The sequence below is a fragment of the Ochotona curzoniae genome, unplaced genomic scaffold (assembly GCF_017591425.1).
Source record: "Ochotona curzoniae isolate NIBS_2020 unplaced genomic scaffold, NIBS_Ocur_1.0 contig_2210, whole genome shotgun sequence".
Taxonomy (NCBI): Eukaryota; Metazoa; Chordata; class Mammalia; order Lagomorpha; family Ochotonidae; genus Ochotona; species Ochotona curzoniae.
Genome location: NW_024465369.1, coordinates 49017353 through 49042221, shown reverse-complemented (window position 1 = coordinate 49042221; position 24869 = coordinate 49017353). Strand labels below are relative to the sequence as shown.

Sequence of the window (24869 nt, the reverse complement as noted above, 5' to 3'; positions counted from 1 at the left end):
TTATTCTTAATCATGATTTTCTTTAATTAGTTTGAGTTGCCTCTTTTCCTTTCCTCTGGACTCTAATTATCCTGCATTGCTTGGTTGCTTTACAAGGGCTGGAGCAAGGTGCTCCACCTGTCCCTTTGCAGTTCTCTATTTTAAGTAGTAACAACTGTCATGTTCCAAAGTTGAGACTAATGCAATCAATTAACACAGTTGTGAATCACTAGTCCTCACAATAACCGATGGGAAGAAGTAGCTTATGAATATGGGGCTAATATGATCAAGGTACTTCCTTGTAACCTCTAAATCCAAATGAAATGCAGATATTCTCAATGTAATCAAAGTAAAAGGGTATATACAAAGACAGGATTATAGCTAACAAAAGGAAGAGTGCTTGGTCAGTGGAGTTGTTATCCAATCCAGGGCAGCTATCATGCAACAGGAGGTCTGTGGGGAATCTAGAAAAGAAAACCCGAAAAGGAAACACCTGTCAGTGTTTACTCAGCTTCATCCTGGGAATAGGGAACTCTGAGCAGTGTTTTTCAAATTGTGAGTTGTGAAAATGGTCCCAATCAGAGACCATTATGCTCAGTGAAATAAGCCAATCTCAAAAGGACAAATATCATATGTTCTTTGTGATAGAAGGTAACCTTCATGTAAAACAGAAGATCAATAGATTGAGAGGTAAACATGCACATACACATATTAATCTAGAGGAACTGTATAATAGAAACTATCATATTGTACAGTGAAGATACTGCTGGATGCATCTCTACTCCTGAATCAAAGATGAATTCCCAATGAAACTGTTAAATATATCCTGACAATAGAATGCTGGGCTTTCTATCATTGTCTCTACCTACAATGTCATGAACCACTGACATAGAAGAATGATGTACTTATGACTGTTTTTGAAGGACTATAGTAATAATATAGGGAGAATCAGTGTGGGGAAGGCAATTGCAGAAGGGGTGAGAGGAACTAAGGAAGGCGAGGGAGGAAATCCATGAGCCTTTGAAAACTGAGAGTATGGAACTTGTTTCCTATATTTCAGCACTTACTAAGCATCTGAAATATGGTTCTGTATCTGAGGAGATATGACCAGAAGAGACAGTGAGGAGACAGAGAACATCCTCGCTGTGGTGTGCTGTGCCAAGAGGCTTATTAATTAGTGTAAACACATGGGAGTTCACACCCGACTTTATTTCAAGTTTGAATGTTGTGAACCCACCATCCCCAAATCCTCACAAGGGTGTGGGTAAGGGGTTTCTGCATCTACAAACTGGAGAACTGATTATTACAGAATGTGTGACTCTGAGAAGCAGCTGAAGATCTGTTCATGACAGCTCCACCTTTTCAAACCAGTAGGATCAGCTCAAAAAATGGACCCCAGAATTTCACACAATGTTCCCCATGTGCAGCTCCTGGCTGCATCTCTACCCAAACTGCTTCCCCCATCCGGGTGCCTTTCAGACCCAAGCATCCTCTGGGATCAGATCTCCTTTCTGCCTGAACAACAGCCAAGCTTAAGCAGATGCTATGCTAAACCCTTGACCACTCTGGTTTATTCCCAAGAGCTCTCAATGGTTCTGTGACCAGAGAAGCCCTTCAGAGGCATCAGCTGTACACACACACACATACGTCATGGCAAATGACGGGCTTACTCAGCCATCCAGTTGAACTCCTCTTTAAACTCTTGTCTACAACCCTTGAGGGAGAGCAGTTCTAGATCTATCACAATATCATGCCATTTCTAACAAAAAAAAAACACTCTTGTTTCAGCATTTGTTCAGCCTAATCTGTAAGTTTTTGGGAAACTGCAATCATATTGAACTCAGGTTTCCTCTGAATTGTTCATCCTAAACATGGATCACTAAACAAATTATCAGGGTGAACAAAATTTAAAGACTTTGATTAGCCACTTTATCTTAAACACATTATCCTACAAATTACACAGACTCAAAAAAAACAGTCCTAATGAAACAGAACTTTCCTATTCATTAAACGAAGGTCCCGGTAGCACTGAAATATAAAAATGCTTTTCTAGCATTTTCATGTTTCAAGTAATTCAACTTGCCATAATATACTTGAAAATATCCTAATTGCATTTCTTTTTTTTTTAAGTTTCTATAATTCAGATAGTAGTTTTCTTTAATTTAGGTCAGGCTTCCACCCATTCAAAGTAGAGTAGTTCAATCTTATGTCAGAGATATTTATGCTAGTTTTCTCTTCTGGCTTCATTACCCTCTCTCTGCCCTGATTCTTTTAAAGGTCAATCCCTGAATTGGAAAACCTCCATCTTCCCACATTTTTGCTTCTCCTATTCCCTACAGAGAAATGAAATTAGCAATGAGAGATGGACATGCCTGATCACCATAGTACATCATGGTTCTAAGTAGCTGCTGCAATGAACTGTGTAACTAGTTACAGTGTCTGAAATGCAGACCAAATATATCTGGCCTTGAAGCTGCCCTCAGCTGAAGAGGAACATCATCTGTCATGACACTCTTTGCCTCCCTGATGTTCTTGGAGTCTTGGTCTGTGCTGCAGTTATTGTTACTCTTCACTGTTGCAGTGTTTAACTTTGCCCTTCTTTTCTACTGGATTTGTATTTTACTGACAGCTTCTTCACATCTCTAATTCATCTTTGCATTTTCCTTAACTCCACTCCATCTCCTACTGAACAGTCTTTTATTTTTACAATTTATTTTTATTAATTTTGAAATGCAGAGTTAGAGAAAGGGAGAGAAAGAGCTCTTCCATCTGCTGGTTGACTCCCCAAGTAACTGCAATGGTCAGAGGACTAGGCCAAACCGAAGCCAGCATCCAGGAGCTTCTTCCAGATCTTTCCATGTGAGTGAGTACAGGAACTCAAGCTCCTTCTCAGGCACATCAGCACGGAGTGCCTGAGATCGAAAGTTGAGCAGCCAGAATTCAAATCAGCTTCTTTATGGGATACAATTATTGCAGTTAGCAGCTTAATCCGTTATGCCACAATGCCAGCCCCCTACTGAAGTATCTTAAAATTAGGCAGTCATTAGTAAGTCTTGTCTGAGTTAAACTAAATCATACAGTCAAACCTTTCATGTTACAGTGGAAGTCCTTTGACTCAGTCCACTAAACACGTCAACATACCAGCTTAGCTATGGGCAGTAGTAAGATTCAGTGACCAAGAATGCTGGTTGTGCTGTGTTGTTTTTCAAGTTGAGAATCTGAGACTACACTAATGTGGGGCTTGGAGAGCAATACCCCAAAGTCTTGTGCCTTGATGCACTGACAGATTTAATCCCTTCCTCACAATCCAGGCCCCACCAGCATTCCCATGTTTCTCTTTCTCCCCGCACAGGTTGGAGCCCCGCTTATCAACCTCACCATATCTGCACAAAGAAGAACAGGGCTGCCTTCAGGCTTCTCCAGGGAAACGCCTCTTACAGGCAGAGACATAAGTTTGTCAACACACCTGGACAGACTTCTGTCACACACTATTGTTCTTTATTTTGGCCCCATGGAGAAGCGTTTGTAATCCACTGTCTGCTCTGTAGGCTCAATGGACTTTGCCCTAGACCATTCAATGGTCTCCTACCATTATGTTCCTCAGTAAACCATTTAATATCCCCTACTACCTGTCTTCATTGCTCATTCTCTCCAAGCCCAGCGAAGAAGAGGGTGTCTGGGGAGTGGGTAATCATGCCAGTCAGCACTACCTCCCATGCTGCCATTTTCCCTCTTTTGCACATTGATTCCATCTGTGCCTACCTTTTCTCTTATTTCACCTCCTGATTGTCAGTAGATTCTAGCAAACATCTAGAGGATGGAAAGGAAATGTTTCTTTGCCCCCACACTAATCACTCTGTAATAATGTGGTAACAATTCATTAAGTTATCAAATTATATCACTGGAAAAAATAGACCAGTTTTGTAAATGAAGAAGACCTAAAAGCATGAAGTTCCTTTTTAATTATGATTGATTCCATCCTGTTTTTACCCATCAGGCCAAATATGACTGTGTCTGTGCAACAATTCAAAACTGCTTTTAGAGAGAATCACCCAAAACAGGGTTTAATAAAGCAGTTGTGCCCAGGAGGAAACTCAGCCCAACCTACCTTTGCACCTGTGCTTACTACCTGGCTCCCTCAATATTTATTTCTTTTCTCAGTTAGAATAAAGCCATAACTGCCACTACTACAACAACTCCTTGAAGCCAACAAATGTGAGCCTGAGGAGAGAGGTATTTGGAATCAGACATTTTTCACATTCAGAGATAATTTAAGAGAGATCAAGTACTTTCTAAGTGTAAACCACCAGGCAAATGCTTCTTGACACCATTATTTACCTACAAAAACATTTTGTGGCTGAGACATGTTACATCACCAAAATATTTTTGATGAAATGCATTTATAGCAGTGAATTCTGTAGAAATACCACCTTGATTTAATCCTGGATCCTAAATTTTAGCAGGAATATGTACAAATTATAGACAGATGATTGACAGGTAATTTATAGAAATGCATTATGTGGCTGTTAATTAACTCAAAAACCAGAGCAGAATGAGAGGAAATAGTTTTATGCTGCTACAATAAGGATTTAAATTATCTATGAAGAAGAACTTCCTGACAAATACCACACTAGGTTACCAAAATGGTTTTGGAATTTCCTTCTCTAAAGCTTCCATTTAAGACAGGGTAAGAAACTTTGCTGATGTCCTGCATTGTTATTTTTGTTGCTTTGTTTTTCATTTTAAGTAGGGTACAGAACTGTATGACTTATTGATGTCCATTCATTATAATAATAATTCAAGGAACCAATTCATAAAATCGATTCCAAAATTAATCACTTCAAACTAAGACTTGTTAACGAAATAAATGATCGATGGAATCTCTAGCCTCTCTTTCAGGAGATATTTGAGATTCAAGAAACAGCACAGGGTGTAATAGAGGAGTGAGGTGGAGGGGAGAAAAGCTCCATCTAGGTGCGGAAGAAACAACATGCCACCTCATTCAGCCTGTCCTCCAGTCCTGCTAGAAACCCAGACTTCACTAAGCATCCTTTGGTCATGGAAGAAAAAAGAAGTTAAATCTCACCCTCTTCCTCCAAGTATTGGTTCTCAAGGTTGTACATTATCTTGAGACATCGTCCATGAAAAGCACTTAATTGTGAGAAAACTCTATTCCTCAATTATTCTCTAAATTTAAAGCTGTTTGCTTAGTTCCTGTTTGCTTTTAGTGCTATGCAATGAGACAAGCAAAAGCTAAGGGCCATTGTGATTAGAAGGAGTTTCCTGAGACTGAAAAAGACAACTTCAGCACCTCATTAGGTATTGTCTTGTATTGTCTTCTAATCGTTTCTTGTGCGTAAATCTCACTTTTCCCAAAACACCCTGAGTTTCTCTAGGACAAAGGCCTTGATCTACACTTTGTCCATACTGTCGAAGGGTCTACTTCTGTGCTGAGCCCATACCTTCTTACTTAAATCAGTTGTTTAAAAACCTGTAAGCAAGGCTGAAGTAAGCCAGTATATTTCCCCAAGTTTTACTACAAGATACTCTGTGGAATAAACAAGAAAGGAAAAGCAAAAGTTCTGTTGCGTTTGAATTGGGCACACACACTCAAAACATCAGCCTATTTTAATGAAATCACATATCAAACCAGGAAGCTAAACCAGACATACAAATACTAATAAAATTTTTCTGTATTTCACACATATGTTGCTCACAAGCTCCAGACACTGGTCCAAACACATTTCACAAAATCAATTCATTTAATCCTCATAACAGCAAAAATAAATAAAATCAATTATTATCCTCATTTTAACGTAAGAACCTATGACCTGGGAGACAAAGACGGAAAAGCATGCTGGGATTTGACCTGGGAATTAGGCTCAAGAGTTCACTCTCTCAACCATAAGGCTACTCTAAAAGTTCATGGAAAAATGAAACTAAATAAAGATTATTTTGGTGCAAAAAATATTGAAATCTGTAAAAGTGTGGGATATCCTATGAGTTCATGGGAAACGTGTAATGAAAAAATTACACATGTATTACAGAACTTTTTACCAAACTGAACTTATCTCTTAATCTCATTTTTCAAGAAATGTGGACAGTGGGTAGATTCTCTGTTTTATGTCAATACTAAAAGTCATTTCTGCTTTATCACTCGTTTTTATAGAATTTCTTCATGTACTGCTTTATTTCACATGACATTCATGGGTTATCCAAAGGCTTTGGTTGAAGAGATTATCATCTTATAATAATGTGCTTTTTGCCATTACTATTTCTAGTGGAAAGGAACACAATTCCTCTATTCCTCTATTCCTTTCTCTTGCGAAAGGCAAGAGAAAGTTAGGACGCCCCCAGGCTTATTGCAGACTGCACTTTCACTTTCTGCCTGTTACCATTGCAAGATTCCACACAGTTTTCACCCACAGTCAGGTGACCTTTTACCTCCAATTTCTTTACTGCCAATTCATTTTCTCTTACAATACAACTTTGCCAACTACCCTTAGTATTAAGCCCAGAGTTAACCTTTTCTTAAGGTCCATTAAATGTTATCTTAAAAGATAAGCTTAGGAAACAGGAGTATTAAATAAAGAAATTCTGGGAACAAACCTATCCTACTGACAATAATTCAGAAAAAAATGTATTTTAATTGCAAACTGCATGTTACAAGTTTTCTATCATTGCATCATAAATCACCCTCAAACTTAGTGACATAGAACATGGATGTGTCATTACATTATTTTTCTTTTTGGAATGTGATTAATGTACTTATACGGTGCTAGAACTGACTGCTGTTCAAGAAGCAATGGCAATCTTTGAAAGGTTTCAGAGCTCCAAAATGGGAACCCACAGAAAAGGCTAAATGGAACAGCCAGCTTAGTCTTCTTTGCTCAAAATCACCACTGAGGGAAAGGACTTTCCTTCCTTTTTTTTTTTTTTCTGTTCATTTCTGAAGGTAAGACTAAGTGCCAGGATTACTGCATGAGCCTGCAAAAAAAAGCCAACCCAGGGGAAAACCAGGTTAAGATGTATGCTAAAGGGTTAGCCAAGACTTCAGGTTTATTATGGCTTTTGAATGTGAAGCCACATGGAGTTTCAGCCCAATGCCTTAGCCAGTGGCAGGGTAGGCCTTTTCCTGCAGTGACCTCTGTGTTTACATGATTTATGTCTCCTGAGGTAAAAACAGGCAGCTGGCGGCCAGCTTGGGGCTCGAGAGTGCTAATCGCCGCTTGTCAGGACTCAAGCCTGGGCATTGCTGGGCTCCAGCAGACACTCATGTTCTCTGGGCACCACCCTGTGTGCTGCACCAGTGTTTGTCCACCTGCCTAGTTCTCCTACTAGAGTGGAAGCTTTGGCAGGCAGCAAACACGTGCTGCTCACCATTGCGTCCCCAGTGCCTGGCAGTTATTTTTCATTCAGCAAGCGGTAACAAGCGAATGACCCCTCTCCTCTATTTTATTGCACCATCTGTTTTCAACACCCCACTTTCACATGTCCGAGCGCCTCCCTGTCCCCCATTGCATCATCTAAACTCAAAGGGCTTCATAACATTTCCTAACTAAACTTATTTATTTTTAAGTTTAAAGGCTGATTGTTGAATTGCCCTATTTTCTCTCAACCAGCAATAGGCTGAGAGAAATTTAAACACTATCATTGCTCAAATTACCTCAAATTTTCACATACCAATAGGGTTTTCTCTGCCTATTTTTATTTTCTCTTCATAAACTCCTGTTGCTCTTAGAGCGCATGTCACAGTCCATTACTTAGATACAGTCTGTCTAATACAGGACAGAAGGATTCCCATTGTATAGTTCCCCCACTGAAGTTTCCAACAAAGGAAATCATACTACAACATTAAAAAACTTCATGAATTAATTGACCAATTATAAATTTAATTGTCAAATGATACTCCAATTTTTAAGAAAGGATCTCTATGACAAGAAAGAAAGGAATAGAATAGAAACAATGATAAAAGAGCTTCCAAGAGTACCTGTACTGGTCTTTTAGAAGAAGAATGAATGCATGTTGTGACAGATATTTCCAAACACGGCTACAATGACCTCTCCATGAGCTGAGTTGTTGGTCATACAATGTTGTTGCTTCCCCCATAAAGAGGTGGCATCTTCTCCCCATCCCCAGGAATCTAAGCTGTGCTGACACCTGCTTGGTCTACAAAGGGAGGTAGACATGACAAGGAGAGAATCCAAGAGCCTACACCTAAATGACTCTGCACTTTTGTTTCTAGGCCATTGAGGCCGCGGAGCTTGGTCTCCGTGTTAGAGAGTCCAGGGGAAAAGTCCTGTAGGTTGCAAGCCTGAGGAGAGAGTCCCCTGGTGTTGTAGTGTTCCAGCAGAGGACTCAGGCACATGAGGGAGACCATCTTAGAAACATCACCCCAGACTACACCATGTGTGTATTCAGCAGGGTTGACTTATTCCAAGTGAGCTGTGCCCAGCCAACCATAAAATCATGAGGAAACAAAATAAATGATCATTACTTTGTGTGACTGGGTTTTAGGCCAGTGTGTTACCCAACAAGATATAGCTATTATGTTGTGTTAATAAAACTTAATTTTAATAATAAGTAAGCCCATATGCCAGTTTTTCTTCTTGTTTAACAAGAAGCCTCTCTCCTTGCCCCACTTCATACTCCATCACTTTAATAGCTTTACTAGACTAGTTGATTATAAATATCAAAAAATGCAATGTAAAATCAATGCAAATCAATGCATAATCTGTGATATAATCAGTGATTATAATGTGAAATCGTGAGTCTTGCAAAACATGTAGAAAACCGTGAGTCTGATGAAGGTAACGTTAGAGAAGCTCTTGAATTGTGGGCTTCTCTGACAAATTAGAATCTGCAACTGGAACAGAGAGCATGTGAGCAAGAAACAATCCACTTGGATGGCACCACAAGAAGTGCTTCAGAAGGAAATAATTTGAATGTCAAAATTTAAGAGAGGCTCTTGGAAAACTGATGAAACTTTCAAATGTTTCTGAGATAATGATACTTTTTATAATTTGTCCATAGAAGTCAAATGTAAAAGGATATTATAGCATGATACCACATAATTTTGTTAGAAAATTATGCTTCTGAAAATCAACACTCAAAGGCCCAGCACAATAGAGTAGTGGCTAAAGTCCTCACCTTGCCTGCCCTGGGATTTCATGTGGCAGCTGGTTCTAATCCTGGCTACCCTGCTTCCCATCCAGCTCCCTGCTTGTGGCCTGGGAAAGCAGTCGAGGACGGCCCAAAATCTTGAGACCCTGCACCCACAAGGGAGACCTGAAAGAGGTTCCTGGCTGCTGGCTTCAGATTGGCACAGCTCCAGCCATTGTGGTACTTGGATAGTGAATCAATGGACAGAAGATTTTCCTCTCTGTCTCTCCTCCTCTCTGTATATCTGACTTTCCAATAAAAATTTCTTAAAAGATTAATACTTGATTCATCCCTTGCCCTAACATTTAACACATTGTTGACCAACTAAATATTATTGGATACAAGGCAATTAATTTAAATAACTTTCATTTTATTTCTCTTTGGTTCCTATTTTTAAATCATTCAATTGGTGCCGGTTTGGCAGGCACCAATTATGTGTAAGAATTGGAGATCTGTGTAAATGTTTTCCACTCATTCCTAACTAGCAGGTGTACCCGTTAAAAGAGGGGTCTCAAGTTTGCTGGAATCCTTAGAACTCTACAGGCAATGAGGCTAGGGATTCCATCGCTGTGACACCCCAAGTCCTGCTGACATTGAGGGTCCAACAGGAGCTGGCTTTCTTCTTTCTCAAAACTATTCATAGAAATCCTGTAACAAACTTACTCCTAAAAGCACTTTCAAAGGCTGGATACACTTAAAACCAAGTCAAGCATGTAAAGTCCTTTTAGGAAATAAGCTTCGCGTCCCAGGGGCTCAGCGGAGGAAGGCCTGGTTTGAGAGCAGGTGTGCCAGATCACCGAGCAGGAATGTGGAAATGTCAGACATTAGAGCCGCTTCAGAAACACAGACTCGGCCTGCCCCGCAGTCACACTTGTGAGCATGTAGCAATCAGCAGCCTTGCAGAGATGAGCAACAGAGAAAATGTCTCAGCACAAATTTGAAATCAGTTATAAACACTTCCAGATCGTAGGTTTGTAGAAACGTCATTATATTTTGTTGTTTTTCTTTCAATCTCACTTATCAAAAAAAAGAAATTCTTGGGGCCAACGTGTTGGCTCAACTGGCTAATCCTCAACCTCCAAGTGCAGGCATCCTATATGGGTGCTAGTTTATGTCCAGGCTGCTCTACTTCCCATCCAGCTCCCTGCTTCTGGCCTGGGAAAGTGGCAGAGGATGGCCCAAAGCCTTGGGAATGTGCACCCACAGGGGAGACCCAGAAGCAGCTCCTGGCTTCAAATTCTCTCAGTTTTAGCTGCTGCTGCAGCCACTTGGAGAGTGAGCCAGCACACAGATCTTTCTGTCTCTCCTTTCTATAAATCTGCTTTGCCAGTGCAAATGAATAAATCTTTTTTTAAAAAAAATCTCTAATATTTCTTTTTAAAATCAGTGATGTAAAAATGTGTCTCTACGGCCAGGTAAGAGACTGCAACAGCATCAACCCTGAAGCTCAGTCTTTTTGAACTGATTTCACATCTTCAATTGGGGGAATAGTAAGAACTGGGCTGTTTACCTTGTCATTAGCAGGAATGTTTCCATTCCTCTGCCAATGAGAAAGGAACAATGCAAACCGGGCTGCAAGTACCCTTTAGCCCCTACCCCTCCCTTAGGAGTCCCGGTGCTCTGCAAGGCATCAGTCAGTTCTAGGGCAAATGCAAACAATACTTTCCGTTACAATAATTTGTATCCAGGAAAAAAAACAGGCGCTCTGTTCCGTCTGTAGCATAGCAGCAGAGAAAAGTTTACCGGCTTTAGCCAATTGGAAGCTGTGGAGCCGCTCCAAGTTAGCATGTTTTTCTCCGCCTCTAGATGAAGTCATGATTAAAATATGGTATTGAACTTGTTTTAAAAAGGGAAGGGGTGTAAGCAAGATAAAGCTAAAGCTGCAGCGAAGAGCCCCGTGTCAAGACAAGGCAGTTAGGAAGTGTGGACATGCCTGAGCCCTGAGTGGATCTCACTGCTAACCTTCACCCCCCTCTGGGTGGAGCAGGGCTTTTAAGAGCAGCTGGAATGTAGTTTCCCTGATCAGCTTAGCCAGTTGTTGCCTGTCTGAACCTCTGCCAGCCCTGGAGAGCGGTGTTTTGAGCTCACACCAGCCAGCCTACTCCTGCACCCTCACTGCCGCCCGCACGGTTGCCTGAGCAAGAGACGCTCTCCCAGCGGGAAAGAAAAGTTTCCCCTTGTCCAGTCATGGGAGAGGACGCTGCTCAAGCCGAAAAGTTCCAGCACGCAGGCTCTGACATGCGACAGGAGAAGGCAGCAAGCCCCAGCCCCGTACCTTCCTCCACACCGAGCCCCAGCCTGAATTTAGGGAGCACCGAGGAGACCATCCGGGACAGCTCGCAGGTGAATGCGGTCACAGTGCTCACGCTTCTGGACAAGCTGGTAAACATGCTGGACACCGTGCAGGACAACCAGCACAAGATGGAGCAGCGCCAGATCAGCCTAGAGGGATCGGTGAAGGGCATCCAGAACGACCTCAGCAAACTCTCTAAGTACCAGGCCTCCACCAGCAACACCGTGAGCAAGCTGCTGGAGAAGTCCCGCAAGGTCAGCGCCCACACGCGCGCTGTCAAGGAACGCATGGATAGGCAGTGCGCACAGGTGAAGCGGCTAGAGAACAACCACGCCCAGCTCCTCAGGCGCAACCACTTCAAGGTGCTCATCTTCCAGGTCAGTGGCTTCTAGGCCTTTCTACAAGTGGGCTGCGGCTCTGGAACATCCATGAGTCCAGCGCTCCCCACTCTCACAACCCTTCATACATCTGTCCTGCCTGCCCGGGGATCACACACACCAGGCATTGTCCCTTGTCTGCCTGCAGAAAGCAATATGAAATGCATACACAGGGGCGGGAATTTCCCAGGTCACTGCAGCCTACACCCAGGCAGATGTCAGCAGAGGTCCTAGTCAGTGAGCACCTGGACGCACTCAAATGGCTTGGGAAGATAGGCAGGTGCATACACCCGCCCTAGTCAAATATATTTGTTCCTTTGCATTAGGAACTTGGAGCGCTCAGCTGCAGCTGTTAGCTGGGCAGAGGAAATTAATTCGGTGGCTGTTTATTAACTCTTTGTGGGAATGAGGTAATCACGTGAGTTTTGTTGGTTTTTGTTGTTGTTGTTGTTGTTGTTGTTGTTTCTTTAACCAAAACATATAGCGGGTTAAATTAGCCCTTATCAATGCTTTGAAGACTAACCAAATGGAGGATTGATTCTGTTAGGGATAGATTTGCTTTATTCTTTTAAGATTTTTTAAATGTTTTGATAAAGCAATCTTGTGGAATTCTTTTCTAGCAAATGATGCGCTGAAAATACAAAGCATACCTCCTTCTGAGCACACTAGATAAGCCTCTCCTTACTCAGAAAAACCACAACTGCCAAGAAAAGTAGAGGGGGTGTTATCACTTGTCCTCACAAAGGCTAGTCTTGAGTGCTCTCTCTGTCCATTTGTACCGTTAGGATGAAAAGATCACTTAACTTTTTAATGTATCAATGATGCAATTAATGTGGCAAGAGGCTATTTGGGGACAGGGAGATTGTGTGGGACTGTGATTCCGCCAAGTGGTGGGCATTTGTGAATCGAAGAGTAGCCCCTGCTAATGCTGGAACCCCTTCTGCCCAGTGGAACCTAGCCAGCACCAAGCCCAGGAAGTGCTTTCCTTCCCTGCCCCAGGCCTGTCTCCTTGTGGCCATGTGAATAAGAGAGGATTTGAAAGCCATGGAGGGGAGAGGCTATGACCAACAGCTTGATTGTAACGGGCACACAGGGAGAGCCTTCATTCCCCAAGAGAGATTTAGAAATCAGAATTGAAACCGAGGGAGCCTTCTTTTTCTGAATGCATCTGCTCTGCCAAGTTAGAACTGAAGCCTTCCAACCCACCCCATAAAAGGAAAGACTCATCTCCACGCTTTTTTGTCCTCATCAGACTGCACTTGAATGTGGCAGCGATGTCCTCCTGTACCTTGCAGGCCTTTGCAGCTGGCAAACTTCTCGGCTTTTCATGCAAATGCAGCAGCTTTTGATGCAGCAGATGAACTGAAAAGAGATACAATAACCAGGCCTTTCTTAAGCCATATGAGATCCTTACTTTATTAGCTGAAAAGATATTAGAAATCTCAGCTCTCCAGGCACTTCTAAATTAAATAATGATCTCCAAACAAAAGCAAACATACACAGACCCGTCTAAATCTGAAACGCCAAAGGAAATTTCCCTCCTCCCAGGATGAATCACAGAGATTATCTCTCATCTCATCCCACAGTTAAGGAAGGGGGAAAAAAATCCAGTAAAGGGAAATCACAATTTGTCAAGGTTGTTTTTTGTTTTGTTTGCCACGGATGTTCTGCAGATGTTGGGGAAGGGATGAGAGAGAGATGTGACTAGAAACCGAACAGAATTGTAAGTCTGACATTTTAAGGAAAAACAACTGTTGGAGAACCTGAAGGCCCGTGCTATTGCTGAGGGCTGACTTGGTCTCCTATTTTGTCACACTGAGTTGACAGGTGTGAAATTGCAGCCAGAATGGTAGGAAGGCACCATATAGTGAGTGCACATTGGAACAAGGGTGTTCAAGAGCAAAACAGGAGCTGAAACAATCCAAACAAGTGGAGTCAGACTCCTCAACCAGCAGCCCTGCCTGAAGTCCCCAGGGGCATTTTAAAAGACAGGGACTGGACCTTTCTTAAGCCACACAAGATCATTAATTTTAACTTGAAAGATATCAGAAATTTCAGCTTTTAAGACAGTGCAAGATGACTATTTCAAAAAAACAATGCAAGAGTAGCCCTCAGTAAAAAACTTGCTCTTTTTCTTGTCCCCTCTTAAAATGAGGGTTTCAATGGGGTAAAATGTGTCCATGGGTACAGCAGTGGTTTGGAGTAGAGCGTGACCCAATACAGTGGTTGAGAAAATACATTCTGGAGTCAGAGACACAGGATCAAAGGTCAGCTTTATGATTTACCAAAGATGTGCTCTTAAACATATCCTGCAGCCACTCCAAGTCTTCCTCATCTGTGCACTGAGACTATTAATAAGAGCAAATAAGTTATGAGCACCCAATAAACCCTGAATTCACTTCCAGGTTTCTTCTCATATACCAACCCTTTACAGACAAGGATGTTGAGATTCCAAGATATTTCTATCATATCTGAAGTTTAGTAACTAAGTGGTGAAACTGGAATTCAAACATGATGGCTTCAGGGAGTGAACCAGGACTTAGAAGATACCTCCTTGTGTGTGTGCATGTGTGTGTGTCATTCTATAATTTCGCCTTTCAAATAAATAAATATCAAAATGAAAGAAAAAAAAATATGACTCTTGCACAAAAACTGACCACACCCTACCTTGAATCTCAAAACAGCTATTGGCTTTTTCAGTTGGAACTTACCAAAAACACTTCTACAACACACTATACATTGTGTGACCAACAACACTACATTTAAATCAGTGTTAGGTCAAATCTTCATGAAAACAAAGGACTGAGTCAGAAAGGTCAACTTGATGTAGCTTTCTAGTTGCAGCACAATTTGCACAGTGTATAGAACAGAACTATTTCCCAGATGAAAAGAATGTGGAGGACAGATAATGAACCAGATCAAACTTTACATCTGTTACTTAACTTGCCACTTTTAATCCTATGCCAGGCTTTAACTTATTAATTGGTTTTTTTGTTTAAGACCCCTCTCCCCCCAAAAATGGAAATAATGACAGAATCAGAAAAGAATCTGTCTTCTGACTTGAGTGTAGTTAGTAACGCTGAGAAGTTTAAATGTGTAGTTTTTGAGGTTTGGTTGTGTCCTCCGAATTCTACAGATGTGTTGTTGCTGCTTGGTTGATTGGCTTGCTGCACACTTACTCATTTCCATTTTTTAATTCCATCCTTTGTCCTTAACTTGTCCAACTTAAAACATGCTGTCTGCTTACTTGATCCTGTGCTGAACTTTACAAAATTGTTTCAGCTATTAAGCATCTGATCCCACGACAGTCATTTCAAATTATAAGCAGTAGTGTCTGAATGTGAAGACGTTCATCTCGCCTTGAAAAATAAAATAAGTTTCAAGACCTTAGTTAAATTGAGATTTTCCTTTTAAAATGCTTTGCTCGCAATTTAAAATTAGTCATTGAACTCAGAATACTGTGACATGACTTAGCGTAAGTGGAAGAGGACTCGCAGGCATATCTGAGCAGGAAGTAGATGCTTAGGACACTGAGATGAAGGTTTGGCCTGCATGCATGGCTCCCTGTTACTAAAACTAGAATCCATACAGAAGTTTGTGAGTATACCCTTCAGAGCAAATCCCCTCTATTGATGTAAGAGAGCAGAATCCCACCGCTGACTGTCCTGTCCATGTACTGCTTCTTATGACCCTAGTGGTGATCTTATACAGGCAGGTTTTTCTTTTTTTTAAGATTTCATCTATTTTTTTTTTAAGATTTACTTATTTTTATTGAAAAGTCAGATATACAGTGAATAGGAGAGACAGAGAGAAAAATTTTCCATGCACTGATTCACTCCCCCAAGCAATCACCACAAACGAAGCTGAGCCCATTCGAAGCCAGGAGTCGGGAGACTCTTTCAGGTCTCCCATGCAGGTGCAGGATCCCAAGACCTTTGGCCGTTCTCAACTGCTTTCCCAATCCACAAGCAGGGAGCTGGTTGGGAAGTGGGGAAACCAAGAGTGGAACAGGTACCCAAATGGGATCCCGGTGCATACAAGGCGAGGACTTTAGCTGCTAGGCTACTGTACTGGACCCTACAAATAGTTTTTGGGTGAAATGATTACAAATCCAGGGAACAAAATGAGAGTGCTCATTGACATCTTACTGTTTCAGCAATATAAAATTATGAAACTGGGTGAAAAAAGAAGGAAGTTTAGGTAGTTGCAGCAGATACATTTCTGGAGAATTGAGCCTATCAATGTGCTCAATATATGCATCATTTAGATTGCTTCAGTGAGATCAGAATTTTAGAAAAGTGCTGAAAGTATAACATCTTCAGACTATTTTAAAATCGGTTTGTTTAAAAACTGTACTTTGTCCATAGCAACCCCTGTAAAAACTGTTAAATTGGAACAGACTTGAAAGCAATGGAGATGTCAATAAGGAAGGGCAGCTTTATATGGCAACTCACCATGTTTCTACCAGATTGATCAGCGGTTCCCCAACAGAATATTGGTTTTGATGTGTCACTCATCCAATACCCTTTCAGTTTAACAGACAAAGAAAATGCTGGTTGGTAATATTGTTTACATTCATTGCATGTCAGTACTGCCCAGGCACTTTAAATGAATATCTGATTATTATTATTTCTTTTTAAAATATTACAATATTTTATATACTAAAAAAATGTATACTCTGTCACATGTAAACCTTTCAAGTAAATTTGTTCCTGTTATTGTTTTCTTACATATGTCTGTTTGAATTGAATGAATGGGACATAGTCTATGCAATTCGGGTCCCGTACGCTGCCCTTTTGTTGTTGAAGAGAGAAGGTCTCCCACATAGATATCAGGGACCAAACTACTAGAAGCATCACTACTGCATCATAACACCCACATTAGCAGGAAACTAGAATCCCAAACTGGAGCTGAGAACCGAACCCGGGCACTCTAATGTCAGATGTAGGCAATTTAATTGCTCAAACCACACCCAGAGAGCAAGCACAAGGCTTTGATTCTTGCGTTACAAAGACACATTTGCTAGAGTACACTACAGAATAGCTTCTGAAATTTGGTAATTCTTTTTCCTCGGATAGAGCTTAATATCACACAAATCAAATATGTTAGAGCTGGTAAGCAAATCAATCATTATTTAGTTTCATTTCCTTTTGTATCAAAGAAATTGTGATCCTGAGAAACAAAATGACTAGGAAATTTTTTATCTTCATAATAACAGAAATTATAGAATTAAATTGTGAAATAAGTTAAACAAACGCTATTGTCCCGCTGTGATAAAGTTCAAGCATTCTGGGTTTTCTACATAAGCTTTTAAATAATTCAGTAGGATAGTTGGTTTTATTTTGTTTTGTGTCTTTTGTATGTAACAAAGAATACCTAACCAGTGTGATCTTAAAAAAGAATTGAACCCTTGATAACAGTGAAAAATAATGAAACTTTTAAATCCTGCAGAATGTGAAAGACCACTCAGGGATTATAACGAATGCATCTTATTCTTATGACTTGCTGACTCCACCAACAGCTGCCTTAGGGGTGCAGTTCTAATCAATGGCTTTATCCACTTGGCATTCTATACCTCCGAAGCACGCATTGGAGAACACCATCAAGGTGTCAGGGGGCCTATAAATCAGAATGCCAGGTGGGCATAGCTCCATTTTCGTAAGTCATACTTGGAGATTAGTGGATGAAACATTCCTCAGATGCAAAGTTGTGGTCTCTCTAGCCCTTTAGGATGCCACCACCTCCCTAGGGAACGGGGCATCCTTGGTTATTGTCTCTGAACAACAGGAATGATAAATTAGTGACAGAAAAACAAGCTCCTGGCTTTCCTTCTTTACTCAGGCTTTTAAATGACATGCCACAGATTTAGATTTCCTTTCTAATGCTAGTCATGAAGCTTTTTTTTTTTCCTTTAAAAGGAACAGATCTATAAATGCCCAGAAAAGATCTGCCTCTGAGAGGGAAACATTGGCACCTTGGCAGTTGTCTGCCTGCTGGTATTTCCATGCACACCTGGGACGATGACTGCTCAGGAATCCGTACATTGCAACCAAGCTGAAGTGCAAGGAAAAGGCTACTTCTCAAGAGTTCTTTCCATTCCTGTTCTCTTTTATGCGACAAGCACATATATTTGTGATGTGTTAATTAATTCTACCCTTCTCTGAAGAATTCCTAAGGGTCTCTGTGAAAGGTCAGGCAGAGAGCACCTGCATCAGTGGTAGTGGAGGACCTTTTTGCAAACAAAAGGCAAATAAGCAGCTACTCCTAGGAGCCTCTGCTGAGTAGAATTGCCCAAGGAAGGAAAGAAAGCCATTAGAGATTGTTTGTGCCTGTTTATGAACCCTAGGTAGACAATTGGGGAACCAGCAAACTTAAGCAGGGACAAGGTTGAGAATGTATACTTGATCCTTCCCCTTGAATTAGCCATCACGCTTGCCATCTGTAAGAAGCAGCAAATAAAAAGCATTGCAACAGGGACTAAAAATGACAGTGCCACCTCATTTGTTGGCATGAGAAATACCAAGTATTTATAATAAGGGTGAGAGAGAGAGAGAGAGAGCAGAGTTCAAGGACAGGCTTGCAGATGAGACTGGGTACCCCATGGGAGAGGGCAGTTACAAAACATTAATTATCAGAATCACATTGCATTTCTACCATTATGTTTATGACTTTGTAATCAAAGATGACACTTGACTTGTTTTCTAAGGAATAGTGATCATAGCATCATTGTTTTCTTTCCTCCTAAGCCACCACGATCAAAGGGACAGACTTACTTGTGCTTGGACAGTCATCAATTCCTACATGGCGAGAAAAGGTTTGCCATCAGAGTGGCCCTAAGAAGCCACAAAACAGACACTGTCCAGTGGACAGAGCATGAAATATTGCTTGACTAATTAAAATGACGACAGAAGCATAGCAGTTAGCCAGAAACACATATCTCACTTGTTTCCAGTTGCAAACAGACACAGCCAGCTCATTCTGGATTATCTCCGTCCCGGCTGGGTTTATTTTCATAGTTGGCATTAAAGAGTGCTCACATAAATGTCTCTGGCATTTTAACAAAAGGGTTCAATTGGGTTTCCCATTTTCCCTCAACACTCCCCTCCCCAGCACTCGCAGTGTGCATCTACTACAGATCATTTCCGATTCACCTTCTAATACACTTTCTGCAATCCTATCCTCAAAGGATACGTGAGAAGAGAGACAAAAGAGTGTCAGAAGCAACCGTAGCTGTGCCTTTGTAATAACAAACTTTACACTGAAGCTTAGTTCTTTTAGGGGTAACATGCTTAGCTTTTGTTGGAGTGGAAGAAAGAGAACTTACTACCTTTTAATTATCCTGAGAGATTAGACTAAATGCACCTCTTCCTTGGTAACCAGGGCTTGGTTTTACAGTCTCTTGATTGAATGTCTGCTTTCCCCACTTCAGATTTTTAATAGCATTTCACAAAAACTTTGGGTTTCTTCCTTTTCACCTAGCAAGTCCTGTCAAACCTTCCCAATCCTCCTGCCAAGGCCCCAACATTATTTTGCTTTGGACTAAGCCGCAGAGGCCTGGCTGTTTCTGCAAGGCTACCATTTTCAGTGGTGCTCAACTCCTGGGAATTAAGTCCTTCCTCAGAAGCAGACACCCCCATCCTCCTTAAGCCTTGTGGTCTCGTGATTTTCCAGGAGCAATTGCTGTCAGCCCACTTCCAGACACAGCCAAGCTCATTCCCCTGGGGTCCTCACGCATGCCGGAAGAAGGGGCTGTCTCAGCTCTAGCCACTGCCGCAGAGGCTGTCTGAAATCTGCCTCACCTGGTCTGTACTCATTTGTGCAGGAGCTTACTGAGTGCTAGGAGCTGGGAGCTGGTGGTAAACAGAAGACCCACCCTCATGGGGAGTTCATTCCAGTGCCACAGAAGCAGCCTCAACTTGAAACATGAGAAAGCTGCCCCGTGCAAGAATCCTCATCATAAATGACTTGTAGCAATCCTATGGGCCTTCCAGTGTGGTGCTCAGTCTTTCAGATCCAACACCAGAAATTTTCTGTCACATTCAAAATCAGAGGATGTGGAGAGAGATTTGGGAACAGGAAATGTGCTATCTTCATTCTAACAAGGATTGCATTTAGCCAGACTTTCTGCTTTTTACCTCTCCCCAAGTTTTATTCCTTATTTCTAACCTAGTAAAGGAGACAAAGGGCTGTGCCCTTTCAAAAAAATGCCATACTTGACGCCATTTAGTGGTTAATAAAGAGGATAAAATTGAGTCTTCATAACAAGAAGTTAAAAATTTAGTCAGATTTGGGCCCAGCACAGTAGCCTAGCAGCTAAAGTCCTTGCCTAGCATGTGCTGGGATCCCATAAGGGCACTGGTTCTAATCCCAGCAGGCCCACTTCCTATCCAGCACCCTGCTTGTGGCCTGGGAAAGCAGTCAAGGATGGCCAAAAGCCTTGGGACCCTGCACCTATGTGAGATACCTAGAAGAAACCCCAGGCTCCTGGCTTTGGATCAGCTCAGCTTTGGCTACTGCAGCCACTTGGGGAGCGAATCAAGGGATGGAAGATCTTCCTCTCTCTATATATATATTCCTTTCCAATAAAAATGAATCATTCTTTTAAAAAAAAACTGTAGTCACATTCTTAGAGTATATCTTCTATTACAATTGATTTTATTGACTTTTTCATTCATTCAAAATTGTAAAAAGCAAACAAATAAACAAAAACAAGGAGGGATATCCTTACCATGAGTATAACCTTGACACGAATCTTAGAACCCAGGCTTTTAAATCCACCTAGCTCGTTTTTAAGCTTGCTGGGCAGCCCAAGAAATAAGCAACCTCACAGCTAGTATCAGCAAAGCAGTGGGGCGCTCCGGAGCCTTGGCCCCTCTGGGACACTGTCAGAGCCCTGGTGGCCTTGGGCATCCAGCTGGAAGGGGTCTAATCTAGGTCCAATCCTCTTGTCCGTATATGGAAGAACCTGAAGCCCAAAGAGATTAAGTTATTTGCAGAGATCTGCACAGCCATTTAGTAGCACATCAGAAAGTACAAGTCGGGCCTCCTGCCATGTATTCACTCCTCGGACATTTTCTTCACCAAGAATGTGAAGGCAGCTTGTTGACTGGCTCGCAATGTCCAGTGTTCAAAGACAAGCACAAAATTAAGTGTTCTTTATCTCGATTCCGATCTCTCAGGTTCTGTTCCCTGGGACGGTGTCAGAGGCTGTCTCTACCTGTGTTCCCACAATCTAGGGGAGCAGATGTGCTGGCAAAAGGGTTGCAGGGGAGGGGACAGGAGAAGCAGCCTCCTGAAATCCTCCCATCACTCTTAGCTGGACGTTGGAGCCGAAATATTTTTGCCTGAACAAGCTCTATTTAACAATAGAGGCTTGATAAGCTACTCTAAATATGACCCAGTATCTCGCTGGCCAGTATTCACTCCCGCAAAAGATATTCTAGCCCACAAACTTCCCGAGTGAGTACCCAGGAAGATTAGCACTGCTTCTCTTATTTTAAAATATCTTCTGGAAAAATAATGAAAGAGGCCAAGGTGAATCCTATCTTTGCTTCTGAGATCCGATGCGGGAGGGAACCTGCTCAAGGCTATGCGTGGGATCCACCCTGAAGGACTTTTCAGGCCCTTCTTCCATCCTCATCTCTTATCTTCCTGTGTGGCCTTCAGACTCTTGCACAGTAGAATTTTGGCAGGAGTGGAGCCCTCTGACCTCAAAGGAGGGGAGGAGAGAGAGGACCTCTGGATCGAGAGTCTGGTGACTTCCTTTAGCTCCTTTATCTAGGCAGCTTCCTGACCTGAGTCACAGCCCACTTCCCCCCTGCCTGTCACTGATACAGCTTTGGCCAGCTACCCTCATGATATTAGCAGTGGTTAGCCCTTAGCCTTATCCAGCCCAAAGGGGATGGCTTAGACAATTTAGAATTAACTCTTCCTCTTCGCCAACACTGTAGCCGCAAATGTTCCCTTTCTAGAATTACAGCAGTTCAGGACTAGCGAAATATGTTATTAACATGAAACCTATGTCATCCTTCTCTTCAGGAAGAAAATGAGATCCCTGCCAGCGTGTTTGTGAAAGAGCCAGCTGCTGGGCCAGCAGAAGCGAAAGAAGAGGTCGCAGATGAAAACAAGTCCCTGGAGGAAACACTGCACACGGTGGACCTCTCATCGGATGATGAATTGCCCCACGATGAGGAGGCCCTGGAAGAGAGTGCAGAGGAAAAGATGGAAGAAAGTAGGGCAGAGAAAATAAAACGATCCAGCCTCCGGAAAGTAGACAGTCTCAAAAAAGCATTTTCTCGCCAGAACATCGAGAAAAAAATGAACAAGCTGGGGACAAAGATCGTATCTGTAGAGCGAAGAGAGAAGATTAAGAAATCCCTCACTTCAAACCACCAGAAAATATCCTCTGGGAAAAGCTCCCCCTTCAGGGTCTCTCCCCTCACCTTTGGCCGAAAGAAAGTCCGAGATGGAGAGAGCCCTGCAGAAAATGAGACTAAGTCAGAAGACATGCCTGGCCCTGACCAGATGCCCAATGACCAAGAGGAAAGCTCATTTGCAGAGGTTCTGTCTGAGGCATCCCTCCCTAGCACCCTGCAGGAAGGGAGCAACCCTGAAGGAGATGCTGAGAAGGTGGCTCTAGGAGGGAGCAATTCAGGAATGGACAGCAACATGGACTTGACCATTATGGAAGATGATGAAGAGGAGTCCGTGACCCTGGACCAGGCACAGAAGATGCGTTATGAGGGTGGCTACTTGAGAACCTCTGAGGACACAGAGCCAGCAGAAGAGAAGCCCGTGCAGCCATCTGTGCTGCAGGTGGATCAGACTGCCTAAAGGCACAGCCCAGGATGCCCAGTCTGTGCTCATCTTCATGTGGGAAGCCAGAACCCAGAAACTAACTCCTGCACACTTCCAGTGCTGCTCACTGAACACTGTGTTACTGTGCACGCTGTAATTCACCAAATAGTAGCCGCATGTAGAAGACCAGAACTTACAGCCAAAGCTAATTATCGGGACTCCACTTCTAGTTTGTGCTTAGATTGATTTCTGTACATTTTCTCCAAGATTCCAGGAAATAATGAAGCAATTGAAAGGGACTGATCCCTTTGGCTTAGTCAGAAAAAATCAGAGAATACTAAAACACTAGTGATGAAATGCAAGTCATATTTTTGTCTTTCAGTAAGCATGCTGAACAGTATACTGGTGATGTTTCAAATGTCTACATACTCTGTGAATCCAGTTTTTTATTCTTTAAATGTGTGATATATAATATGCATAAATATGGACGCGAAAGGCATACCTCTATGGCTTAATAAGAAAAACACGTTCAAAAGACTGAAGAGAATGATCAGTTGGTTATTCACTGAAGTGTTGTTTTATTACAAAGGAAAAATTGTGAATGAAGCGGTCAGCTCATGGTGGATCCTAAGCAGCTGGCAGGGGTCCAGGTGCTTGAGCCATCACCTGCCAGCTCCGAGGGTGAGCAATAGAAGGAAGCTGGAAGTGAAAGTGGAGCCAGGACGTAACCGCAGGCACTCAGATGTGGTTGTTGTGAAGTCAGGACAGTTGGAAAACTAACCAGTAAGGCAGAAAATAAGAGAAACAGGGAATGTAGACTGCCAAGGATAAAGAATACAAAGAAGCAAAACTTAAGCACTTAAATTGTAAAATATTTACAATACTAATCTTATTATTCCATTCCTTAAATAACAGTACTAAAGATAATTCACACATATCCTGAAATAATTTGTTATATATTCACAATAATTTTTTCTAATATTTTCAAATAGTGTAATAAACATACTTCAGTACTAAGAGTAATAAAAGGCATTACAAATGTTTTTATTGATGAAAGACAAATATTTCTAATTCAAGACCATATTGGATTGAATATACATTTTCAAAAATGAATTCTTATATGCTATTTGTCTTAAGACATCTGATTATACTTTCCTTTAATGGAATGCTTTCCAATTTTTAAATAACCCTTAAAGTCCAGTTGATATGTAGGTTTTAAGCATGTTCACATCTACAAGTTTAGAAAGGAAAGAATGCTATTTTTCAGTTTTGTACATAATGATAATTTCATTCCATGTCATATTTTATTTGCATATTAATCTCACATAATACTAATATGTGTTTGAACTTTTTAAGCATGCTAATGTTTTAAAGTATAAAAGCATATTTGTTTAGACTAATTTTTACTGCTGCCTAATATTATACTAAAAAAAAATTCCACGTATCTTCTCAGTTACAAAATTTTAATGTTTTGCTAAGTTATAAGTTAAAGACAGTTGACCCACATAGCCAATTCCCTCCCTACCTTTGTTGTGTTCAACTATAAGTAACCTTAAAAATGAAGGTAATCCTACACAATGTTAGCAAATTGTTTCGTCTTTAATAAAAGGGAAAGAGTTAGCAAGTGTATTCATGACATAACTTATTCAGCTATGTCTTTATTCTTGAAATAATGTATCCCCAAATATTGGCTTGTTGAACTAACAATAGCTGTATTCAAGTTTAAATAAACCAAAGAATAATAAAAATATATAATCACGTCAGGTTTTTGGCAGAACAATTTTAGAACAAGCAAAACAAATTGATTTTTAAACTCCCCTATAAATGTAGCAATAATGTTGATTGTTTCAATCTTGATTTCCTCTATTAACTGTGCTCTCTTTTTCTTCCCCGATCTCATTTAGAACTCCAAGTCTCATTCTTCAAGTTTAACTTTCTTGACATCACCTTGCAAGCTCTGGAGAGCATCTGATTTTGTTGTAGCAACTTGATGAATTTGATAGTTCCATCTGCATTTTGATTGCATTGTACCAGACCTGGTAATGCCTTAAAGGGTCTTGCAGACTTGAATGCATTGAGTTGTACATTCCACTTATTCCTGCAGAGAAGCCTTCATCTTCTGCAGCACCACGAACTTGGTAGAAAACTTCATTTCAATCAGGGCCCAAAGCATGCCTGTTTACCCTCCGTAGGCTTGCTGTCACTTCTCACAGTTGAGGAGCTGGGAGATCCAGAGCTAACAGAACACCTGCATTTTTTCT

The 24869-nt window shown here is 41.5% G+C and overlaps 1 protein-coding gene across 1 annotated transcript; it reads left to right on the top strand.

Moving 5' to 3' along the window:
* The first annotated feature begins 11014 nt into the window (after positions 1 to 11014).
* On the top strand, positions 11015 to 24356 carry CAVIN2 (caveolae associated protein 2). The gene is made up of 2 exons (XM_040971901.1): positions 11015 to 11811; positions 21850 to 24356. The coding sequence occupies exons 1-2, from the start codon at positions 11329 to 11331 to the stop codon at positions 22642 to 22644; spliced, it is 1278 nt and encodes a 425-aa protein (XP_040827835.1). The 5' UTR covers positions 11015 to 11328; the 3' UTR covers positions 22645 to 24356.
* Positions 24357 to 24869: the final 513 nt, after the last annotated feature.

What these genes read in the sequence shown, in the direction of transcription:
- CAVIN2 (XM_040971901.1), top strand. Translation starts at nt 11,329, where the DNA reads ATGGGAGAGGACGCTGCTCAAGCCGAAAAGTTCCAGCACGCAGGCTCT. An exon ending in TCAAGGTGCTCATCTTCCAG is followed by an intron (nt 11,812 to 21,849) that starts GTCAGTGGCTTC and finishes CCTTCTCTTCAG; the next exon opens with GAAGAAAATGAGATCCCTGC.